Genomic DNA, 23840 nt, shown 5'->3' with positions numbered 1-23840 from the left:
TGCTACCGGCGGCGTTGCCGGCGGCAAAATTCCGCCGCTAAACTGTTCGTCGGCAACGACATTAACGGCGGCGAACAGTCGCCGTCGGCCGTTAACGGCGGCAATGCCGCCGGAATTGGCGCCGTTAAATGGCGGAGCCATGCCGGAGAATTAACGGCGGCAACTACCGCCGCTAATTACCGAGGGCGTGGTTGCCGTCGGTAGGTATCTACCGGAGTCCGGCGGACCCTGCCGGAAACCTAGCGACGGCGTTTACCGCCGCTAAGTGGCGGCGGCAGGACGCCGTCGGTAAAAATCCACCGCCGTCCGGTGGTTCTTTGCCGGAGGGGGGCCGAGTATTTAACGAGGGCAAAACGCCGTCGGTACTTACCGACGGCGTTTTGCCCTCGGTAATTTTTTTACTTTTATTTTTTTATTTTATTTTATTTATTTATTTATTTCCACAATTTATTTCCGTATTTATATGGTATTGCATACTGTAGACGAACTTCCCCGTCGGTGACCCGACTTCCCAGTGGGTCACCCATCTTGCTTGTGCTCTGTGTCAAGCACGCTTAACTTTGAAATTCTTTTCGAGTGGTCACCAGTACAGAACAATCGTATTATTGATATATCTACACCTATTAATTCATTTAAATGCTATATACTCACTCATATATTTATAATCTTTGAATATGTGGAGATAATACCTGAAATATGTTGTTAATTAGTGATCGAGTTCGTTTCCGTCGGTAAAATATTTAATTAATATTTAATTATTAATTAATTAATTAAATTTTTTTTTTAACATTACCAAAAGTGTTTTAATTTGGTTATTATAATGTGATTTGAATTTATTTGTTTATGTTAAATGCAATCATCATCATCATTGCCATAAATATATAAAACATATATAGTTTTAATAATTAAAGCACTTGAAATATATAGTTCATTACAACATAAATTTGAAAAGAAAGTGCAAATGTAATTTTGTTTGAAAACATAAATATATAGTTTTAATAATTCTAAGCATCATCATCATCATCATCATCATCATCATCATCATCATCATCATCATCGGCATTAGGGGGTGGAGGTGGCTGAGCATTATACATCCTCATAAACGCCTCCAATTGAGCCATGCGGTCCTCCATCTCTTGGCGTTGTGCTTGCTCTGCCGCCATGCGCTCCTCCATCTGTTGGCGTTGTGCTTGCTCTGCCGCCAATCGCTCCTCCAGCGTGGAGATCCGTGTCTCATAAAGCTGCTGAGACACCGCAGAAGTGCCCGTGCTGCGGATAGACCCCCTACTAGCCTGACTCTGCCCGGCACTCCCGACGCCGTAGATCCGTGACCTATCCGGATGCACTACCTCCAAATACACCTCGTCTAGCTGGTTCTGTCGTCCTGTGGCAGCGGCCACTTGATGAACCTCGGCCTAATTCATACAGTGCATAATTGTTAGAAAATAAAATAAATACATTCACTAGATATTTGAATAAACTTAAACACTTACGTCAATTCTTGCATCTCTCGGAGACGTATAACTTCCGTCGGGGTACATGTGGAGGCGGAGGAAGGTGGCATAGTTCGGTGAATCCTGGGGAAAATCAGTCTCCAAGCTCTGTAGATGCATTTATATAAGATAAATAAGTTATATTAGTTAATATATTAATTTAATTTATATACTTAATTATTTGTTAATTACATACCATATACTGCTGCAAGATACGAGTCGACTGAGACCCGCCCACGTGCCTACTGATCCCTGTACCCTCCCCATTGGGCTCGGACATCCGGTTAGCACGTGCTCGCGTAGAAACAGCCTCAACCTCGGGACGCTGCCAGTATTCCTGGAGTCCAGTCCAGAAATCGGGAGTCATCCAGATGGGTCTAGACATCTGTCTCCCTTGGCGGGTACAGTCCTTGAGCTCTTTCTTGTAGTCGCTCATCATGTCGGAGTACCTTTTGCGGGCGTTTTTCTCCCACATTTTCCTCACGTCACGCTCATCTGCGGGCTGCCACTGAAACTCTTTCTGTTGAAAGAAAGAGAATTAATTTAATATCAAACATTTTAACAATTTAATATGATATATTTATATGTACTTGTTATTTAATTGTACCTCTAATTCACCAAAAAATGTATCCTTCATCGCCGGGGGCGTCAACTTCCATGTGTACCCGCCTGGGTTTTCAAATGCCTTAAATGACTGTGTACAAGCTTTGGACAGGCCGTAGGGCTCCAACAACTCACTGTGTACAAGTAATTTAAGAACTCATGGTGTACGAGAAACAGTAAATTAAACTCAAATGCTTACCCAGTCGTAGGATGCCTCTGAAATATCGTCCTCCCATCTGTAGCCTTAAGAACTCTCTCTCTGATATCAGCAGTTGTAGGGCCCCTAGGCCTTCTAGCCCGTGAACTACTAGAAGCCTGGAGAGTCTCGGGAGTCCCAGAAATATGCGTCCTGGACCCATCAGATGTATCTGCAGTAGCTTCTGGCGCATTAACGCCAGATCGCCCCCGAAATCCCAAGAAACCTCGTGAGGTAGACATGATACCTGTTGCATACAATTACATTAACAAATATATAGCCAAACATAACATTAACAGTAACTAACAAACATAACAAATTTGCAATCAAATTCAATCAAAATGTGCATTTACATTTATTCATAATCAGCACTACTATCATCATCACTATCGTTAGATGTCAACGGGGGATCATCGTCGTCTGATTCATCGTCATCTTCAATCTCAACGACTCCACCGAGGGGATGAAGAAGAAGTGGTTGTTCAATGCCTACACTTGTGTGAGTAGGCATAATAGTAACCACTTCTTCTTGAAATGGTTGATCTAACGTTGATGTAGATGCTGCAGTAGACACTTCAACCTTTGATCTTGCGTTGACTTTGCATGCTGACCACCAATTTTTCTTTGATTGGTTCGTACTGGGATAGGGACAGTAAAACACTTGAACTACTTGACTGGCCAAAACAAAGGGATCATACTTCTTATATCTTCGTGTGTGGTTCAATGAAACTAACTTGAAGTCTGTATCAATAGAAGTTCCCTGAGCCGACAAGTCAAACCATTCACAGTTGAACAAGACTGTCTGCTTAATTGGATACCCCGGATACTCCAGCACGCAAACCTCTTGCAGGCGCCCATAAAAGTCTAGCACATCTCTATCACTACCATAGACCGAGCCTTTTATGCAAACGCCACTGTTCACAGTCGCACTCTCTCTATCATGATCAGTTGTGTGAAATCTATAGCCATTCACGAAATAGCCGGAGTATGTTTCAATCTCCCTTAATGGTCCAGCTGCAAGCGACCTAATATAAGGGTTCAACTCGTCGTTACAAGGACGACAAACCTGTTTCACACAAATATCATTTAAGTTTGCTAGCCAATTTTGGAGTAAGTAAATGTATATTTAACATAAATTTATCGTCTCTTACGTAATGGCTAAACCACACAATAAACTCGTTGTGAAACGCGACCTCAAACTCTGCATCAGTCATGTAAGGATTTGCATATCGTTTTTCCTCCTCGAATATCCTTGGATACAAAGAAAAAGTTATATGTTAACACCTATATATGATGAATACTTCTTATACATAAATTGAACGAGAATACTCACTTGCTATATGTCTCTGCAACCTCTGCACAATTGCTCAAAATATACATGTGTGCAGCAAGCCATTCGCGCTCATCCATGTATCTCTTCGTCCCTCGGCCAAGTGAACGCCCAATAGGTTTGAATATGGCGAGACAAAGAGGATCATCATTTTCAGCAACGGGCATTTCAATATTGCGAGGCAAAGTTGTCCACTTTGTAGATATTTGATCTTCAAAGTAAAACGAAGAGAAGGTTGACATTTCTGCAAGTAAGTATGCATTGGCGATGGACCCCTCAACCTTGGCTTTGTTTTTTATATGATTTTTTAATGTCCTCAAATATCTTTCAAAAGGATACATCCACCGATATTGCACAGGACCAGCCAATCGTGCCTCATCTGCCAAATGAACTGGTAGGTGCTCCATTGAATCAAATAAACTAGGAGGAAAGATACGCTCAAGTTTGCAAAGAGTAACAGCTATCTTCTCACTCAGTATTCTCATGTCATATATGGCCACGTTGCGGGATGTTAATTCTCTGAAGAAGAAACTTAACTCTGTAATTGCCTCCCAAACATTCTTAGGAAGAAGTTCTTTACGGTGCCGCTACCGCTGAAGGAGGCAGACTCCTCTCGTTGCTGAACAAATTCAATTCCCTGCTCACCGTCGGTCTCCTCAATCCAATGTTACTATTGTCGTCGAATAAAACCCTCTTGAGCCAAATCCTCCTTAACATGATCTTGTACTTTTGTGTGTAACATTATGCATATTTGTTTTCGTTATTATGCATATTTATATTTAACATTATGCATACTAAAAACGTGTTAAAAATTTTAAGAATGTGGAAATTCTTAGCTATCGGATATTTAAGGTACAATATATAATAGTATAATACCCCTCCACGTTTTTGGTTCTACAAGGCTCTATACCACATATCGTGTTTCTAGTGTGTTCAGATGAAAAAAATTTGTGATTCAAATTTAATATACTACCTAAAGCTTAGGTACTAGATGATCTCATTCCATCACGAATATATATCTACTAGTTAGCTACTCCCTTCGTCCTATAAAAAATAGTCCTAGGAGGGAGTGACACATTAATAAAAGTGGTTAAGTATATTATGAGTGGAGAAAGAATCTCACCTTAATTATAGAGATAATAATGATAATTAATTATATTATGAGTAGAGAAAGGTCCCACCATATGGTAGAATAGGTAAATAAGTTAATATATGACGGATTGAAGGGTAATTCATTGTGAGGGTAATGTCCATAAATAAAATATGAGTATCTTTTGTGGACACCTAAAAAGTAAATTATGATTATTTTTGTAGGACGGATGGAGTACAATATTAAAACCAGCCTCTCAATAAATTATGTAATTCACAATAATCATGAACTGTTTAGAGTCATGAAATTACAATTGGTACCGAGTCATGATAATTCACATAATAAAAAATGATGTGATCCTTGACAATATAAAATTAATTCGGTAAAGGTTTAGATCCTTCAGTAAATTAGCTAACAAGTAAATCAAATGATAATTAATGTACGCAATCCACAATATTAATATATACTTCATGTGTCCACGAAATATTATTTTAATTTATTATTTTGATACGTCCATAAAAAGTTGTCATAATCTATTTTTAGTAAATTTGTGGGCCAATTTCTTCACTCACTAACATGTGAGTCTCATTTTTCACTCACTAACTTAATTAACTTTTTTCACTTTTCTTTATTTGTGGGCCATTTTCTCCACTAACTAAATAAAGAACATAATTTTTTTAAAAACCCATGACTCCCTCTCTTGAAACAACATTTTGTGAACGAAGGAAGTATATAGTTATGAAAACTTAAACAAATTGTCCTTTCGAAGACATCCAAATGATCAAGTAATATGTTCAACAAACAGGTCTAGTGTTCAATCTCCACGCCATCCTCCATCTCTCTCTCTCTCTCTCTCAAGGAAAAGAAAGGAAAAAAAAAAAACTAAGCAAATTCTTTACAATAAATAATTTTTGTGTGTACGTAATAGTATTGTGAATAGCTTAAAGGAGGACTCAAGTTCACCTGAATTGATCAGACTCAACAATGGATACTCCGAAGGGAATAAAGGGGGGAAAACACATACTTTGAATTTAGTTTCAAATATAATTTAATTGCTCATCTAATGTGATTTAAAGATTATTGCACATAAACAAAAAATTATTAATTACTAACCAAAAATATTTATTTGCACACCAAAAATAACAGTTGCCGGTTTTCATAAATACATAATAAAAAAAGGATAAAAACTAATTCACATAAAGCAATAATATTTACAATGTGTTCGAACATATCCACACACATTGAATCTTGCATACAAGAAAAGTTAGTGCCCGCAGATATAATATAACCGAATGAACTAACATAGTAAAGAACAATACGCCAAGAATGGTAACCCAGTTTGGTGATAAAACACCTACGTCTGGGGAGCCTCGCCCAGAGTAAACGATCTACTATGTGAAGTTAAGATATACAAATGACTTACACAATAAGACTCGATCTTACTTAGCTTCTATATCTTCCCAAAACTTCACCAACTATGGACAATTGAGAAAAAGACAACAATTTACTCCCTAGGTGCGAATATACCACCTAAAATCCTATGAAAAACGTTAACCAACAGCCTGGTGAAAGAAACAATCAAATAACAAAGAACTACACCAACCTATAGCTTACGAGCAACATGAAATAAACGATTAACAAGACCGCACACTCGCATACTATGTGATTTAAAAATATGCACGAAAATATTCTGAAAAACGTAGGAGAATATCACAAAAAAACGGCAGCCCTAACTGGTCATCTTCTTCACATATATATGGACAAACTCTAATAGAGTTTCAACTTGAATAGGACTCGATAGATAAAAACGGAGTCTATCTGTAATCGCTATATGATAATGCTTCATATAATCTATATATTTGTGGCCATGCATATCCATAATAATCGCATAAAGATAACTCCAAGATAGCTGGAAAAATTCATCTATCAACAACTTTTAGATGTCTCAACCGCCACTTAGTATATCAAGAGATACTGTATAAAATATTATACCAATTCTGAGAAGAATATTTGTGAATACTATCACTTGTCTATATAATAACAATATAACAACATACTAATTTTACTATAATTAGCTTCAGTTTGAATTATTCTTATTGGTTATTTCATCTTCATCATGATTGTCTATCAAACCAAACAACACGGTTGAAAAATCTATCTAAATTGTGAACTTTAACATCAGCAATGAAGCAAAGGGAAAATGAAAAACTATTATTGATCCTCTTTTTTTTTAGAGAGAAAAAAAAATCAACAAGCATAATCTTAGTTACTTTTTCACTTTCACACTATCAAATCAATTTCACAATCATCATTTGAGAATAACATAATCCGTTAGGACTTTTAGTATCAAATATGCAAGTTTTTTTTTGTTTTTTAAATAGAACATCAAAAAGAATATTCATTTTTTAAAGTTAACATTCTTTATCCTTTGTTTTGCTTTTGCATCGAATGCGCAAGGTGGATTATTTATTAAAAGAAAACAAATATATGTCCTTAGCTTCCCTCTTATAAATAACTCAAATCATTGGAAAATATATGATTGAGATTTTAGATTGATTTGTAGGTATTAAATATTTATTTGGAGTGAGGTTTTTTTTTATTTACCTTAGTTTGAATTTTAGAGGGAGCAAAAAATTTTACTAATTTTTTTAATATCATTACTCAGCACTATATAGCGCCTTATTCAACACTATATAATGACTTATTCGTTATTCTCAACTTTCACGAAAAATAGCAATCTCATTTGGAAATGGTTCTAATGAGATCCCTCATATATGATGAGATCTTAGATTAATTTGTAGGTGTTGATTTAATGTATCATATGACTGATATTTACTTGGAGGAGAATTTTTTTTACCTGGATTCGAATTATGGAATGAGCCAAAATTTTACCAATTTTTTAATATCGTCATTCAATATTGTATAATGTATTATTCAACACCATGTATTAACTTATTCATTATTCATTAGATTCTAGTGATATTGTTATTTTTTCTGTGACATAAGAATAACGAATAAGACAATATATAATGTTGAATAAATTAGAATATAGTATTAAATAACTATACTTATAAAAATTAGTAAAAAATTGACTATCTCTAGAATTCGAACCCAAATAAATTATTTCTCCCTCCAAATAATATCAGTCATATGATATTTTAAATGAACGCCTTCAAATAAATATAAAATCTTTTTGGTGGCAAACCCCTCTTACAATGGCAGAAGGGAGAAGGAGATGTCAATTATTTGGAAAGCCCCTGCACCCGCCAAGGCCGTTACTACAGCTTGGAAACTACTTAGAGGAAGGCTGCCAATGTGCGACAATCTTTTAAAAAGACAGGTGAACATCCAAAATTCTGAGGCTTTGTGTGTGTGGTGTAAGTCGAAGGAGGAATCGATTGAGCACAACTTCTTTACTTGTCAAGTAACTGATGAATTGTGGAAAAAAGTTATTTCTTGGCTTGGCAAGCAGACGGCTTTACACCGAGATGTCAAAGAACACCTCAATTCCTTCATTAATTTGGGGAACAAAAACGACGAGCAGTTTTTGCTTGGAGTTTGGATCTGCACAAACTGGTGCCTCCGGAAAAAAAGAAATGAATGCAAGTTCAACCAAGGTAAGTGGAACATTGAAAGACTTTTTGCCGAGATCAAATCGAGGTTGTGGGGCTGGAAGATGATATATAATACACCGACCCCATCCTCGGAGTTTAGGAGTTGGTTCGAGGCAGTCAATCTTTGAGAGTGTCTGTTGTTGGTTCACTTTTCTTTTCTTTTGTTTTGGTTCTCCTGTATATTTTTCCTTGGTACTTCTGGTACCTGATCTTTTAATAGATTACCCTTTCTGATCAAAAAACAAAAAAATATATATATAAAATCTCACCGCATAAGAGATATCTCATTTGAATCATTTCATATACCAACGTATTTACGTGTTATATGGAACTTCAAATATCTGATCTATTAAATTAGTTAAAGTGGGTTGGAGTTTGGCTAAAAGTGGGTAATTACTTGTTTCTTTTAAGGCATGGACATTGAACTTTTGGAGACAGCACACAAACTCGATTATTGTTAATTAGACATCACTATAATTTACAGCATTAGTACGCCGACACGCTTTAATATAAAAAAATGGCAGTGGACACTTGGCAGTTTAATTCGTTCCATACAATGTTTGCAATTATGAATATTTTTTTGGAAATATATAGGTTTAAATAGACTATCTGATTAATTAATCAGCATTAATTAAAAACTGAAAGTCAATCCTACTACATTATCAACTTGACTTAATGATTTGGATTAGTGTGAATACAAAATTGAGATGTGGCTAATCAGGTTCATTAATAAATCAATTTCTTAAAGGCTAAATTGCGTCATCAATTTTGACCTAATTGGATATTTCCATCCACAAAGCGTGGATGTCACTTTGAAACACCATATCTTACTCAGCTTCATAAGATTGGAACAGGCGAGGTGTTTGACTAATTAATAAGCAATTTATTCAAAAAAATATTCAATAATCTCTAATCACATAATCAGTCGTATTAATTAATCAAGTAATTTAATTGTCACTAGTAACAAACGTGTCGAAGTGCTATTTACCGGTCTGCTTCTAATTAATACCAAATTAATTGAATAAAGATAAGACCAAAATGTCTCTTCATCTTAAAAACGGGTGAATATGACATTTTAAATTAGCTCCTAATTAATTACCAGATTTTAAATCAGAATTCATCCATAATGCATGTTTATGTACTTTTCAATAATAAATCGATAGTGCCGTCCAATTTATAAATTCATGCATGCATGCCTGATTTTATTTTCCTTTTATTTTTCCACGAAATGACCTGTTGATAAAAAAAATAGAATATGTATAGAATATATAAAATTATTACACTGATAAGTGACTAATTCATATATATTAATTATTAATACATGTAAAAGTGATTGAATCATAGGACAGCATAACATATTGTGAACTCGGAATTTCTTTCACACGAGTACTTTCTTTCTTTAATTTATTTATTTTTTTCCACCGACGTAATAATTTAATCATGGGTCACTGAATAAGTAAGATAAACTTTAGGAAAAATCGAACTCTATATCTAACATTATTGAAGATCATTAATTAACTGAACTAAACTGAGATGTCAGAGCATGAGCGTCACACAAGGAAAGTGCCCATGTGCCAGTTTTCTTACAATGGGAAATTAATTAATCAATAGTTTTTGGATGAAAATTAAAAGACCTAAATTAGCATGGCCTTCTGCATTAGATCTTTTAACGTGTAAAACTTTGTGGTGGAACGTGCCTCGTTGTGTGGAGGATAGATCGTCATATTGGTATACAATACGATTATTAAATTTTATCTATCTGCTTAAATTAAATATCACTACTATAAAAATTTACATATATAACAGTGCATACATAACGGTTTTTTTAAAAAACTGTTATGTATGAGCGCACTTTTAGGAATAGACAACGGTTTGGCAAAAATCGGTTATCTATGTACTGTTGTCTATATGAATAGATAACGGTTTGAATTAATTCGTTATGTTTGTGCGTTATCTATTAGTTACATACATAATGGTATTACAAAACCGTTAAGCCGACCGTTATCTATGAGCATCTTTTTATAACGGTTATTCATACGTTAAGAAAAACGTTATGTATGATTATCATTTACAACGGTTTATTAAATCGTTTTGTATGTGCGCCTCTGAAAAGTGTTATGTATAATTTTTTTAATATTAATTTTTTAAAATAATATTATATTATATTATATGAGAAAATAACAAATGAATTGTTGATCCTAAAATCTGAATCTATCTACCGTCTCTCTCTCGCTCTTCCTTCTCCGGCGCTTCTAGCCTCTGATGAAATCCGGCGAGCCGCCGCTTTCAACCGCTCTGTGCTCTCTCTCCCTTCTTTGTCTTCCATAGAACCCCAAATCTAGAACCCTAGGACTTCGACCTCTTCGCGCCGCCCTTTTCCGCCGACCTCTCCTCACGCAGCCTGTACACGCCCAAACCCCTTTCAATTCCTCAATCCCTCTTGCCCAATCACACGATTCGACTCTCAATTGTGTGGAAATGCCAAAGCTAGGGTTCAAATGAAGCTGGAGGGCTGAAATCTTCTTCTGCTTCCAATTGATTTGTCGCTGAGAAAGAGGATGTCCATCGCTGAACTAAAGGAGCGGCACATGGCTGCCACAGAAACCGTTAATTCCCTCAAGGAGAGATTAAAGCAGAAGCGCCTTCTCCTTCTCGACACTGATGGTTGCAATTCTCTCACTCTCTCTTATATATCTCGAGCGAGTTCGGTTTTAGCTGTTGCTGATTATGCTAAGCAGATCCAATTGTTCATGTAAGTATTGATCTATGTAACCATTTCCACTTTTTTTCTCTGTTGCAGTTGCCGGCTACGCCCGAGCGCAGGGACAAACTCGGGTGAGTTTTGGGCCGACTGATCTGGTTTGTTGCCGGACTCTTCAGGGGCACACGGGAAAGGTAATCCCTTATTTTCTATTTTCGAATGTTTCAATGTATCACTTTTTTTCTTCAACATTTGCTCGATTCTGATGACCTAATTTGCATCACTTGTTTATCTTCAATATTTGCCCAATTTCAATGACCTAATTTGTTATCATTCTGGGGTTGCCTTTTTCTCGTGAGGGGAGATTCATTTTAAAAGCATAATTGATATCATGAGTTATTCTTGGTAATGAATGGCTCTGTGCTCTCTGTGCTTTCAACGGCTTTGTGCTCTCTCTCCCTTCTTTGTTTTCTGATATTAGTCTTTGAGAAGTCATAGTGTGGATGCTGATAGTTGCATTTTGTTGTGAAGATAATGGTAATTGGTGATGAATTTTGTCGTAGAGAAGTATGGATGACATCTTCAATTGGTGATGAGTTTAACTGCTTTGGGAATATCCTTGTTTGATTTTGGTAATTCTCTCTAATCAACATGAATCAAGTGCTATTAGCTACAATTTTTCATATTATTTATGTTAATGTGGCTATGCGTTTAATAAATCAAGTGCTTAAGTTCTCTTTATTTTCGTTCCCTTACATCTGCATAAATAAAGTGAAAACTCTCTTTCTTAAGTTTTCTTTATTCTAGTAGTGACGTGAGAATAAAAATGGAAATCTTTTACACTAGATGACTAATAAGCTCCACTTACATATAGACATGATATACTACTGTTTCTGTTTAGAAAGGGAGTAATCATCAAATGTCTTAATTTTAATTCATATATGAGTAGATTATCACTTCTTAGCATTAATTATATATTGTTTGTGATTTGAGATACCATAAGTTTTATATGATTGTTTAGAAACTGTTTTTTTTGGAAAAAATTTCATAGCGATGCTGAGTTAATGTTATAAGATGAGAGTTATTTGAGGTATGAGTCATACAGATTACCTTAAGAAGTGTGGTAAAATAAACACCAGTCCATATTTAATTTTATGCACTCTTTGATTTCCAAAAGAGACTGACTGCTATTAAACAAACTTTTGGCTAAGACATCAAGGACTGAAATAGAAGGAGTATGAATTAAAGGTTACGATTCTCATATGGATGCACTTCTTCCATAGAAGGATTATAAAAGAAAAACTCTTAAACTCTCAAAATTATCTGCTTGTTAAGTCCTTTATAAACCTATTATTATTATTTTATATGAAAGCCACCAACTCTAAGTTAGTATTGAATGTCTTAATTGTTTCTCGAACTCAACTTTATATGGTAATGGTTTTATTGCTTCACAGTTACGATAGCACACACGTATATGGACAGTCCAAGCTTGCTAACATACTGCATGCTAATGAACTCGCGAGGCGCTTTCAGGTGCATGCTCTTTTTGCGATTTGTAAGACTTATTAGCAGTGAAACGTCGCAACATTCAATTTTTTTCTTGCCACTACAGGAAGAAGGGGTCAAAATAACTGCTAACTCGCTACATGCGGTGTATTTTTGCTTATCACTTCTTATTTTTCTATTGTGCAGATGGAGCTCATTTTCTATTGTAGTTAAAATCTCAATTTAATGCAATACGTACTTCAAATCGTCTCTTGTTTTTCTTGGAGAGGTTAGATGATGGCGGTGTTTGAATTAGTCTGGTGATTTGTGGTTGTTTTAGCTTGAGCATTCCTTTTAATTTCTTCTACTTTGTTTATCCCCTTTTTTTTCACAGCGAGATTATTCGATTGTTCAGAGGATTTATTGTTGCTTAGTGTGATACTGTTTTTGGTGTCTCAGGATATTTTACAGATGGTGTTAGTGTTGCAAGTGGTAATTTCCTGGCAGCTAAGGTTAGAAGATGTCTTCTTCGGTTTCGTATCTTGTTCAATATCATGTCATTCCTACAACTCATTTGTTTCTTGATCATTGGTATGCTGAAATTTGGTGTCCTTGGCTTTGCAGAGAAGATGAGTAGTAGAAGGAATTGATTATGGATCAACGGGTGAAGTTAAGAAAGTAGATGTTTCTCGTATACGTGAGTTTTACCCATCTCCACTGCCGTGACATATCTACGCTTTCATAATTTATGCATCTATTTTGGTTTGACATTTCATACTATTTGTCAGGAATTACATTCATTATCTTTACTTCTGGGGGATTCTTGAGCGGGATTCTTGGACATTTGTAGGCTCTGCTAGCTGCTCTTGCTGTTATGTCGGATCTTATGTTCGACTTCTTGGGAAGGTGCAGTAATGAAGCCCTCAAGGAAGAGATGGAAGAGAAAAGAAGGGCTCAGGTGCACTTTAAGCTACCTCAGACGATTGCCTATTTGGTGCCTATTTTTTTAGTTTGTCACTTTAATAATTCTGAAGGTAGCGGTCATTCTTCATTTTTCACTAAATCTCTATTGCAGATTACTTTCATGAGGAAGAAGGATTTCAGGAAAGAGCAACTACTTGATACTTGGTTCATTTGGGTGGTAATGTATGAATATTTTGGATGATATATAAAATTGTTATTGTTGATTTTATCATTTTGTTGTTTTAAAGTTATTTATTTATTTTTTGAGATAAATAATATAAAAATCGAGAAAAAATATTAAATATGCTAATTATAGTTGGAATACATAACAGTATAAAAAATACAAAAAAATCGTTATGTATTTTTTTCTATCAAAGATAACGGTTAAAACCGTTATAAAAATTGCAAAAAACTGTTAACTATGATTAAAAAAAATAAAAAAAAATTCTAATACATAACGGTAAAATTATAATACATAACGGTGAAAAACCGTTATGTATAACCTTTATAGATAACGGATGCATACTGTTATGTATGAGCGCATCATACCGTTATCTATGCTACTATACATAACGATTTTTAATTGTTGTCTATGATACGTATCATAGATAACACCACTATACACAACAGTTTTTTTGCTCATATATAACGGAAAAAATCCGTTATCTATGAGCGTTTTTCTAGTAGTATGGTATATGGACTATGGAGTATGAATTAAATTAGTCATAACTAAATTTACGCATGATATAAGAATGTACTCAATCTGTCTCATAAAAACATAATTTTTTTGTTATTTTGGCCGTTTTACAAAAACATGAATATTTCTATTTTTACATACTATGTATCCCACCACCATTCCTTTATTTTGTTTATCTCTATTTCTTCATAAAGTGGGACCCCTTTTTCACTTATAATGCACTTTTATCTAAATTCATGCTATTTACAAATGTTCATGTTTTTATAAGAATGAGTGAGTATAATATATTGACATAAAGTGACTCAAGATGTTGAAAATCATTTCTTTTTTTGTATGTCTCGTAAAATTAAATATAAGTAATTACTAAATTTTCCATAAGTATTTAAACTTTTTCTCGGATTCATTATTTTTATTGATAGAATCACTAATTTCAGTTATATACTTGATAAATTCATGTTCATGTGCGATAACTTGCAAAAAAATCACACAAGATAAATAAATTATGAAATATTATTTAGAAATTGATCGATCAAACTCAAAAAAATCATACCAGATAAATAAATTATGCAATATTTAGAAATTGAACAAACTCTTAAACCCATAAAAGCGGTGGTGAGATTCAAAACTTAATCGAAGTTCTCCGATCTCAATAATTCCAATCCACCACTAAGCTATGCCAATAAAAAAGATGAAATACGTTTTTTTTTCTTCTACTCAAAGAATGTCTTTAATTTTCACTATCCAAATAATGAGACGGAATCATGTGAATTAAATTGAATATGTTTGATTTTCAATTCCAACATTGGGTCAGTAATTTGTTTGTACGGCCTATCCCTAAAACGAGACCAATAAATGGGCTGTTTTGTAAATTGGAAATTGGGCCGGTTTCAGGCTTTTTAAAGTTGGATTTACCAAATAATTGATGTGCTTGCATAAAGAAAAAATTAGATTAAATTAAAGGCAAAACATATAGAAAGGTCCTGTATTTTAATTTCATTGCAATGGTTTTTTGTTCAATTTTTTTTGTTTTATTAGATCATTTTAATTCAATATTTTATATCATTAGATCTTTTTTAATAGATTTGTCAAATTCATTAACTTTGTCATTAATTATATTCCACATTATTAATTACTAATATTATTGAAAACATCCAACAATAGAATCACAACCACTAACCCTTGCGGCAGAAGCAAAAGAGGAATAGAATCCAATCAATCATCTATATATTCTATAGGGGTAATTGCCTCAAAATACATAAATTTTCACAGATTTCTGGAATTGCACATCATCTTTACATTCAGCCCCACAATACATAACCTTTGATAATTTTCTGATTTTTCCCATGGCACCTGAAATCTCCAAATTCAGAAATGACGTGGACGTCGGAACGCCCACGTTGATTCACCGGACAGTTGGCCAAAACCTCCTAATTAATAGGAGACGTCGTCGTTTTCTATGTATTTTCCCAGATTAAAAACAATTTCCCCCTCCCCTTTGCGGCTGAGCCCTAATTTTCGTCCTTTGAGAGAGCTTTCGTCTGAAATCGCAGAACTTCATCTGAAATCGCGCAAGTGAGTGCAGGGAGAAGAGAGCTTCTAAAATCGCATAACCTATCTCTACCATTTTGCTGGAGCCCTAATTTTTGCGAGAGCGAGCGAGCATCTTCGGTGAAGGAGCGAGCGTCGAAGAGAGCAGGGAGCATGAAACTCGATTTGTAGGGAGAATGGAGCAGGGACTCGATTTGCAGGAACTGAATAAAGCAGTGAATCGATTTTTAGGGTATCTGTCTCTGAAACAAACAAAACTCTTCAAGCTCAAGGGATTCAATTAGGTTTGAGAAATTGTGTGGGCATGGTATTCCAGCGATTGAGGAAACCTCACACACTTAGAAGAATCCGCAAAGAAGATTCTACTATTGTTCTCGAATGAAGGTAATTTCATCTATTGATTTTATGGTTGAATTCTTACTGTAATTATTTGATAGTTCATTGTGTGTTCTTAATTTGTTTTAGTCGAATAATTGTGGGTTATGGCAATGGGTTGATCCTGAGCTAAGCGCATACTACAAGTTGTGCTTCAATAATATTAAAAACGAAAGGGATAAATTGGTAGAGCAACTGAACTGCAGAACCATGCTGGTGGAAATGAAGAATGGAGAAATCCGAGCTAAAGCTGAAGAAGTGGCTGCAATAAAGCTGAGATTTGATGAGACAAATGCCGAGCTTCAAGATTTGAAGAAGATTAAAGAAAAACTGGAATGAAAAATAAAGTATATGCAGTTGATTGTATTTTTTTTGTGCATTTTATGTTTTGGTTAAGTGTGTATAGTTTTGGTGTAGTTGTAGTAGAAGTAATAACTCTATTGATGTAATGGATGTTTTGTTGGTATGAAGAATGGGCATTGCCCATTGATAAACTGGTTTGTTTCTGCATTTTATTTGAAGTTCCATTTATGGAAGTAATAGCTCTATTGATGTAATGGATGTTTTGGTTGGTATAAAGAATAGATTGGACATTGCCCCAATAATTTGCAGGAACTAATATTAAGTGTAAAATCAAGTGCAGAATCTCAATATCCAAATGAGGTCTCAGGTGTACATAAATAACACTTCAAATGCAGATTCACTACGAACTTTGTCTTCAAGTGTATAGATATTTTTAGAATAGTTGGAATTTCTGCTAGGATTTTTTATTGTCTACTGTTTATTCGGACATGTAACATATAATAACTCATCATGTCGTTCCCTCTCCTATGAATTTAATAGATTTCTGTTGTTTTCTTAAAAACGTTTATTCCTGCCTCAAAATGATTCCCCTTTCATTTGAAAAGAGGTTTATTATTTATAGTCCCTCATACTTCTAATATATGCTTTTAGGATTAGTTCTCACTCGCATTTTATGGCTCTGCAACTTTAATGACAGAAAGAGATTCTTTTATGATTGCATGCTTCTTAAATTCTTAAGTTATTGTTCATTAATGTATCAGATTTCACTTACATAAACTGAAATGACTCGAGTTACTTCGATGTTTAGAAACCCTCCTAAACTGCACAAACTTTCCATTCTCTATTGACATTGTAGTTAAAGCATTCCAACATTGCCATCCATCCTGAAACCTCATCCCAACCACCAGCTGAAGTTTTTTGTGATCACATTTAGGTTATACACTATTCTGTTTATGTTGGATTTAATGGTTTCCCCATCCTCGCCACTTTCATTAGAATTCACATCCCCCTCTGAGTCTTCATACTCAGATTCTCTACTTCTACATCATCAAGTGTTGGTGGTACATATTCTTCCGCAAACCTTTGTAGTTCCTCAACTTCACTTTCTCTAGCCCTCTGCCTAGCTTCTATATATTCCTCATCACCCTCTGCTAGCTCATTATCATCTAACCCATCATCTACCCCTGTCTCTTCAGCCCCCTCCAATGCATCCCACTCATATTCACTTTCCTCCAGATTATCCCCTTCTCCTGCATCAATCTGCACATCACCAACAACTGCCACAACACTCTCAGTTATTTGCTCAAGCCCAAGGTTACTTTGGAGTGTACTTGTGTTGTCATCAACCCCACCCTCCACATATACACTCAAATTTCTACATTCTTTAGTTAACATTTTTAACATATCCTTCACTTCAGTTTTAATCCACCTAAATGAATTACTCTTAGGAAATATGTACCATAACTTAGTCCACGAGGCATAACCTATTGACTTAACAATTTCATGAAGTCTTTCTAAATTGAAATTATGCTCTTCAAAGTCATATCTTTCTATATAATGCCCCTTCATATAACATTCAACTCTATCCACATCAATAAAATATCCACCATGGTGTATGAAAAGAGAAAAATAATAACTGCAGATGGAAAGAAAAATCAATCATTCAACCTACGAACTGAACTGAAACAGAACAATCAACCACTCCTAAACCCTAAAAACTTAACAAATTAAGCATAATTTGAAAGCACAAGATGCGTACCACTCTCCCATGGCTCTCTTCTCCTTACTTTCTTCACCCTACTCTCTCACAGCGATATCAAATATCTCCAGCGAAGAGAAATTCTGGTTCTCCCTGTTCTCTTCTCTCACAGCTGCGATTTCAGACGAGAAAGGTTAATTAGGGCTCAACTGTAAGAAGACGGTGAATTTCAGAAGAGAGCTATCTTCAAAGCACGAAAATTAGGGCTCCAGCGAAAATGGTATAGATAGGTTCTACAATTTCAAAAGCTCTCTTCTCCCTGCACTCAGATGAAGTTCTACGATTTTAGACGAAGGCTGTCTCAAAGGACGAAAATTAGGGCTCAGCTGCAAAGTGGAGGAGGAAATTGTTATTAATCTGGGAAGATACAAAGGAAACGACGTCGCTTTTTATTAAATTAGGATGATGTCGTTTTGGCCAACTGTCCACCAAGTCCACGTGGGTGTTCCGGCGTCCACGTCGTTTCTGAATTTGGGGTTTTCAGGTGTCATGGGAAAAATTATAAAATTATCAAAGGTTATTTATTGTGGGACTGAATTTAAAGGTGGTGTGCAATTCCATAAATCTGTGAAAGTTTATGTATTTAGGGGCAATTACCCTTATTCTATATATCTATATTAAAGCTAAATCAATTCCTACATTTTTATCCCCCCAAAACTTCATTCGTACAATCATTAATAATAATTCATTTAATAATTACATTAATATATAGCACGGAGCGCTCCAATGAGATCCCTTATATGTGATGAGATCTTAGATTGATTTGTGGGTGTTGATTTTATGTATCTTATGGCTGATATTTACTTAGATGGCGAAAATTTTTACCAGGGTTCGAATCCTGGAGGAAGCGAAAATTTTACCAATTTTTTTAATAACGTTATTCATCATTATATACTACCTTGTTCAACACTATATAATGTCTTATTTATTGTACTCATAATCTCACGAAAAATGACAATCTCACTGGAGTGCACCCAAATATATAGCTACACACACACACACACACACAATTAAGGTTGTTCACACTATGTGTTCAGTTATGAATCTCTCTAGCTGCTCCTTAGCTAGTCAACTAGACTGGTAAGTGAGTGTGTGCTGAATGTGGTGATTAAAAATTCGCTTTGTGAAAATATTTTTTTCTATCTTATACGCTTAGTATGAGTTTGATTTAAATCAAGATCTTAAGAAGAAAACTCGGTAAGTTAAATTAAGATAATGCAGCTGAAATGTATGCTTAATTATGATGTATACATGTTTGTAATATGTAAAACACACAGTAAAGCACACAAAAGGTTTAATGTGGTTCAGAGCCAACTGCTCCTACGTCCACAACGGGGAATCCACTTTACTTTAGGATTCCTTGTTCTTAGGTTGCAAGCCAAGCAACCAACTAGATACGCTAAGCTGATCCACAGATTACGCGGTTGTGATTGTTCTAAGAAATCTTCACAGTTTGCTTATGTATCCTCTCCGAAGTTTCTAATTACTCGTACATAGCTTACTCGTCGAACTTATTCTTGCTCTAACACCCATCTCTTACAAAGGTGAAATATTTCAAGAGATTCTCCAACTGAGGACAATGTTACAATGAAGGATATTTTAGTGCGCTCAGAATCTAGGCTAAGGGTATTATAATGAAGAGCTATACCTAGCTAGGAACTAACTATATATTTATTCACAAGTATAAACTTAGAATATTACTCCCTCCGTCCCAGCTTTTAGTATCCAACTTTCCTTTTTTGGCCGTCCCACATTTTAGTATCCATTTATATTTTTGGTAAAAGTAGGTGGGGCCCTTACTCTACTTTAATTATTTTAACTCTCACATAAAATGTGGGACCCTTATTCCACTCATAACACATCAATCACTTTATTAAAACTCGTGCCGTTCTCAACTGGATACCAAAAGCCGGGACGGAGGGAGTACAATGTAGATATAGCTCATTTTTGGACTGTTGCATTTATCTAAGGATATCCTTAAAGGATTGAGAAATCAAATGCACAGCAACTCTGGTCACGCGTATCTTGATCTTCCGTAATATTTATAGACGGGAGTTGAATAGAGCCGTTGGAGAGAGATTTCTTCAATTCTGATACATTGTGCATTGAAATCTTCCAATTGGATTGCATCTAAGATGTCGCTGTCGAGTCTTGCAACTTTGTAATGTGAACTCTGCAACTTTGGATTTGCTCTGCAATATGTCAGATATGGATGAACTTCGGTCGGGTCCACTTCAGTGGACTAGAAGTCAGCTGCAATATTTGATCAATTGTTTATTGGTTCTCAACTGGATATGCACATCCGTTGAGTCTTCTTCGTCAGCTGGATCTCCTCATGAGTTGGTTCTCTTCTTAAGTTGGATCCTCACTTTAGTTGGAACTCCGTCTTCAACTAGGTTTTCTTATTCGACAGAATCTTCTTCTTTAGTTGGAATTTCTAGCAGCCTTTAATTTCTACATAGAATTTCTCTAAGTCTTATTTCACTTTGAATTAGATTTTAGCTTATTGCACTTTAGCTGGGAACTTCTCGTTCCATCAAGTAGTTTGGTTATCATTGGAGTTTTGTTGTCATTGAGTTTTGGCATCTTCAAAACTAAGAATTTTTCCAGCAAGTTTATAATGTCGAGAGTAACACTCGGCCTTTTTTTCAGGTCCCGGGTGAGCTCGGGCCTGGGGTCGGGTATGTTGATCCCCGTTGGTTGCTTGGCGTTGGTTCTTGCCTTCGGCCTTGGTTTTTTTAGCCATCTTTTGTTCTGTCATAGTAGAATTGATGGTGGGTTGCGCAACCCGGGTTCTTTTTTCAGGTTTTGTGTTTGGCGGCATTGGGTTCCGGTCGCTCTTAAGGACGATGGTCAGGCCGGAGTTCTTGAAGATGCGTCCCCCCAATGTCTGCCGGTGGTTTTCCTTGTTTGTTTTTTCTATATAGACGGATACTCTTTTTCCTTGCTTTTGGTTTTTCCCACTGGGTTTTCCTTAGCAAGGTTTTAATGAGGTCCGGCCCTTTAGTCAGCTTTTTGTGCTCTCAAGGGGTTTTTAGGTTTTTTCTTTTTTAATAAAATCTAATTTAATATAATGTCGAGAGTATGTTATAATGAATAATGTGTGAATACAACGAAAAATGAGCAAATATTTATAGACAAAATCTAAACTAAGTGCATCGTCGGTTTTTTTTCAATCTGTCCATGCACTTTTCAGGGATAGATTTGTCCTTTCACAGGTTCACGTGTAGTGTGCTCATTGATGACATCAGCCGAATTCGCTGCCAAGATCCCACGCTAACAATAACATTTGTCTTCTTCTGACTGAGTTGTTTGTAATCAGGACTGCAATTTGGATCTAAGTTAATCTGTTTAACACCTCATTCCTGTCGATCAGCGCTGACAGAAGACATGTTTGAACTTCTTTGTTGTCTTCAGCGTTGATTCATCGGCTATTATCATATCTTGTTAACATGAGTTCACTATTGATTCTCCTCTATCAAGGCTGATTCTCCTTTCAAGCTTCTGGAGCTTCAATGATGTAAATAAAATCCTGTATATCTATGGACTTTTAGATCCAACAACCCTGCTTTTCCACCAAAACCATCCACATCAGTGTGCATAAAATTGTGTTTAACATTAAGTGTAAAAAAATATGCTTATCATTAAAAATCCATTTAAAACTTATTAAAATATCGTAAAAAAATTCAACCATTAAATAAATAAGATCAATGAGTAAAACTAAGTACTCTATTTATATAATATAAGGCTTGGGTTATTATACGAACTCAACTCTAAAAAATATTTATACTTATAAAACAAATTATAATTTCCAAATTTTTATAAAATTCTCATTGAAAAAGTTCCTAAAATGTATTTTTCAGCCATTTACAGCTGCAACTTATGATTATATATTAGATCACGCATCCAATCATGAAAAGGAAAGTCATCATCCTTCAAGAAAAATCAAAGTTGAACAAAAGATTCAAGAAAATAGAAAAACTGAGAACAAGACAGGAAAAAAAGGTAGAAAATTAAGCGTATATTCTAGTGCATTAAAAATTTTAGAACAATGAAATTAAAATGGGCTCGCTTCCATTACAAGATAAATAAACATAATGATGAGCTATAAATGACTAATGAGAACGTACGATTTTGACATCACAACAAACTTGTATTTGTTGCTGCAATTAATATTTTCACCAATTAAACAAAATTGGGGTCCTCATCTAATTAATTCTATCCAAAACAAGCAATTACCAAGATGCACTGCGACTCAACAATTTTCTGAATCGTCTTCAATACCAGTGCATATTGATGCTTCAAAGAATAAAATTAATGATTACGTAACGCATAACTTGCAAACTCACTATAATGTTTGTTTGCTTGCTCTATATATGGTACTCACATATCGAATTAGGATTGGTCAAATTATAAGTCACAAGTAACATTATTATTAATTGCATTTAGTGTTAATTAATTGACTTGAAAATAAGAGTCCAAATAATCCCACATAATAAGATGTGAGGTAGGCGGATATACTTTTTTATGGATAAAAGAGCTTCCACCGTTATGTATCGCAAATGATATATTATTATCATAAAAAAATCTCTAAAATAATGTCTAGTGACATAACTCACTAAGGGAGCGTCTGATTTGAAATGATAAATACTTAATTAAGTTGAATTATTTTATCGATCATGTCATATCACTCAAAAATATATCCATATATATATATATATGAAAAAAAAATTATTTTTTTATTTTTATTTTTAGGCGAAAAGGGGAAATTCTCATTAAGAATAATCGAAAATAACAATATCTTACATATGAAATTTTGATTATTTTAAAAATATAATCTCCACATACCTTGAATTATAAATTATACTTCTAAATATATTGTGTTGTATACACATTTTGGTCGTTTACTATTTCTCACCATATAATTTTAATATTTATATTGATTGAATGCAATATTAAATATTGAGAAATTAGGTAAAAGCGCACGGGCTAGCCCGTCCTACTGCATATATACTAGCGGACTTCAACCCTCTTCCCTCAAATCTCAACTCAAAACCCCCACCAAATTTGTATGACACTTGAGCCTTTTTACTAGTACAAGCTGTTGGAAATATGGTTTTAATGCCATATCTGGAAATTATTATTTAATTAAATATTTATTATTTAATTAAAATAATGATTGGATGTTAATCTACATCTCGAGTAGATCAACGTGATATACTTGAAGTCTCAAAACCGATTTCCGATGAGTGAGATATTGTATGTCAAAGTTTGGATGTTGAAGAGGGAAAATAACATTTATGCTATGTTATCCCACATTGGAAAACATAGAGATGTTTTTCATGTATAAGAATAGCAAAGCACATGGAGTTGATAAATTGACTTGTGGGCTTGCTAGTGGGCTTGATCTAAGTACTAGCCTCGCGCACACACACACGCGCGCCGCCGCCGGACGGGCGGGTCGGGTACGGACCGCGGCCAAGGACTTGGATCTTGGCAATTGGTGTTTGGGGCCCAAACTATTTTTGGACCAACTCCATTGGGCTTTTATTTTTGGCCCAACAGGATTTTATTTTTTGGCCCAACTAAATTGTTTCTTGGCCCAACCCACAGCAACACATCAGCAGCAGCAGAAGGAGCAGTAGCAGAAGCACGCCAGCTTCGACTTCTGCATGGCGTCTTC

At 35.2% G+C, this 23840-nt stretch overlaps 1 protein-coding gene and 1 long non-coding RNA gene across 2 annotated transcripts; one reads left to right on the top strand and one right to left on the bottom strand.

The window, feature by feature from the left end:
• Positions 1–932: 932 nt before the first annotated feature.
• LOC130993702 (uncharacterized) lies at positions 933–1699 on the bottom strand. The gene is made up of 2 exons (XM_057918727.1): positions 1494–1699; positions 933–1415 (listed from the first exon to the last, which is right to left on the bottom strand). Exons 1-2 carry the CDS (start codon positions 1611–1613, stop codon positions 1005–1007), a joined length of 531 nt encoding a protein of 176 aa, XP_057774710.1. The 5' UTR covers positions 1614–1699; the 3' UTR covers positions 933–1004.
• Positions 1700–15474: 13775 nt separating this feature from the next.
• Positions 15475–16589, top strand: LOC130993701 (uncharacterized). Its single transcript, XR_009091747.1, has 2 exons — positions 15475–16104; positions 16186–16589. It is a non-coding gene; the product is annotated as an uncharacterized LOC130993701 (long non-coding RNA).
• Positions 16590–23840: the final 7251 nt, after the last annotated feature.

Source organism: Salvia miltiorrhiza, chromosome 7 (assembly GCF_028751815.1).
Source record: "Salvia miltiorrhiza cultivar Shanhuang (shh) chromosome 7, IMPLAD_Smil_shh, whole genome shotgun sequence".
NCBI classification, from domain to species: domain Eukaryota; kingdom Viridiplantae; phylum Streptophyta; class Magnoliopsida; order Lamiales; family Lamiaceae; genus Salvia; species Salvia miltiorrhiza.
This window is presented reverse-complemented; position numbering and strand designations above follow the sequence as displayed.

Excerpts from the sequence above, each read along its gene's own strand:
- LOC130993702 (XM_057918727.1), bottom strand. The coding sequence starts at position 1,613 with ATGCATCTACAGAGCTTGGAGACTGATTTTCCCCAGGATTCACCGAAC. Across the intron at positions 1,416-1,493 it reads CGAGAGATGCAAGAATTGAC|GCCGAGGTTCATCAAGTGGC; the intron begins GTAAGTGTTTAA and ends TGTATGAATTAG.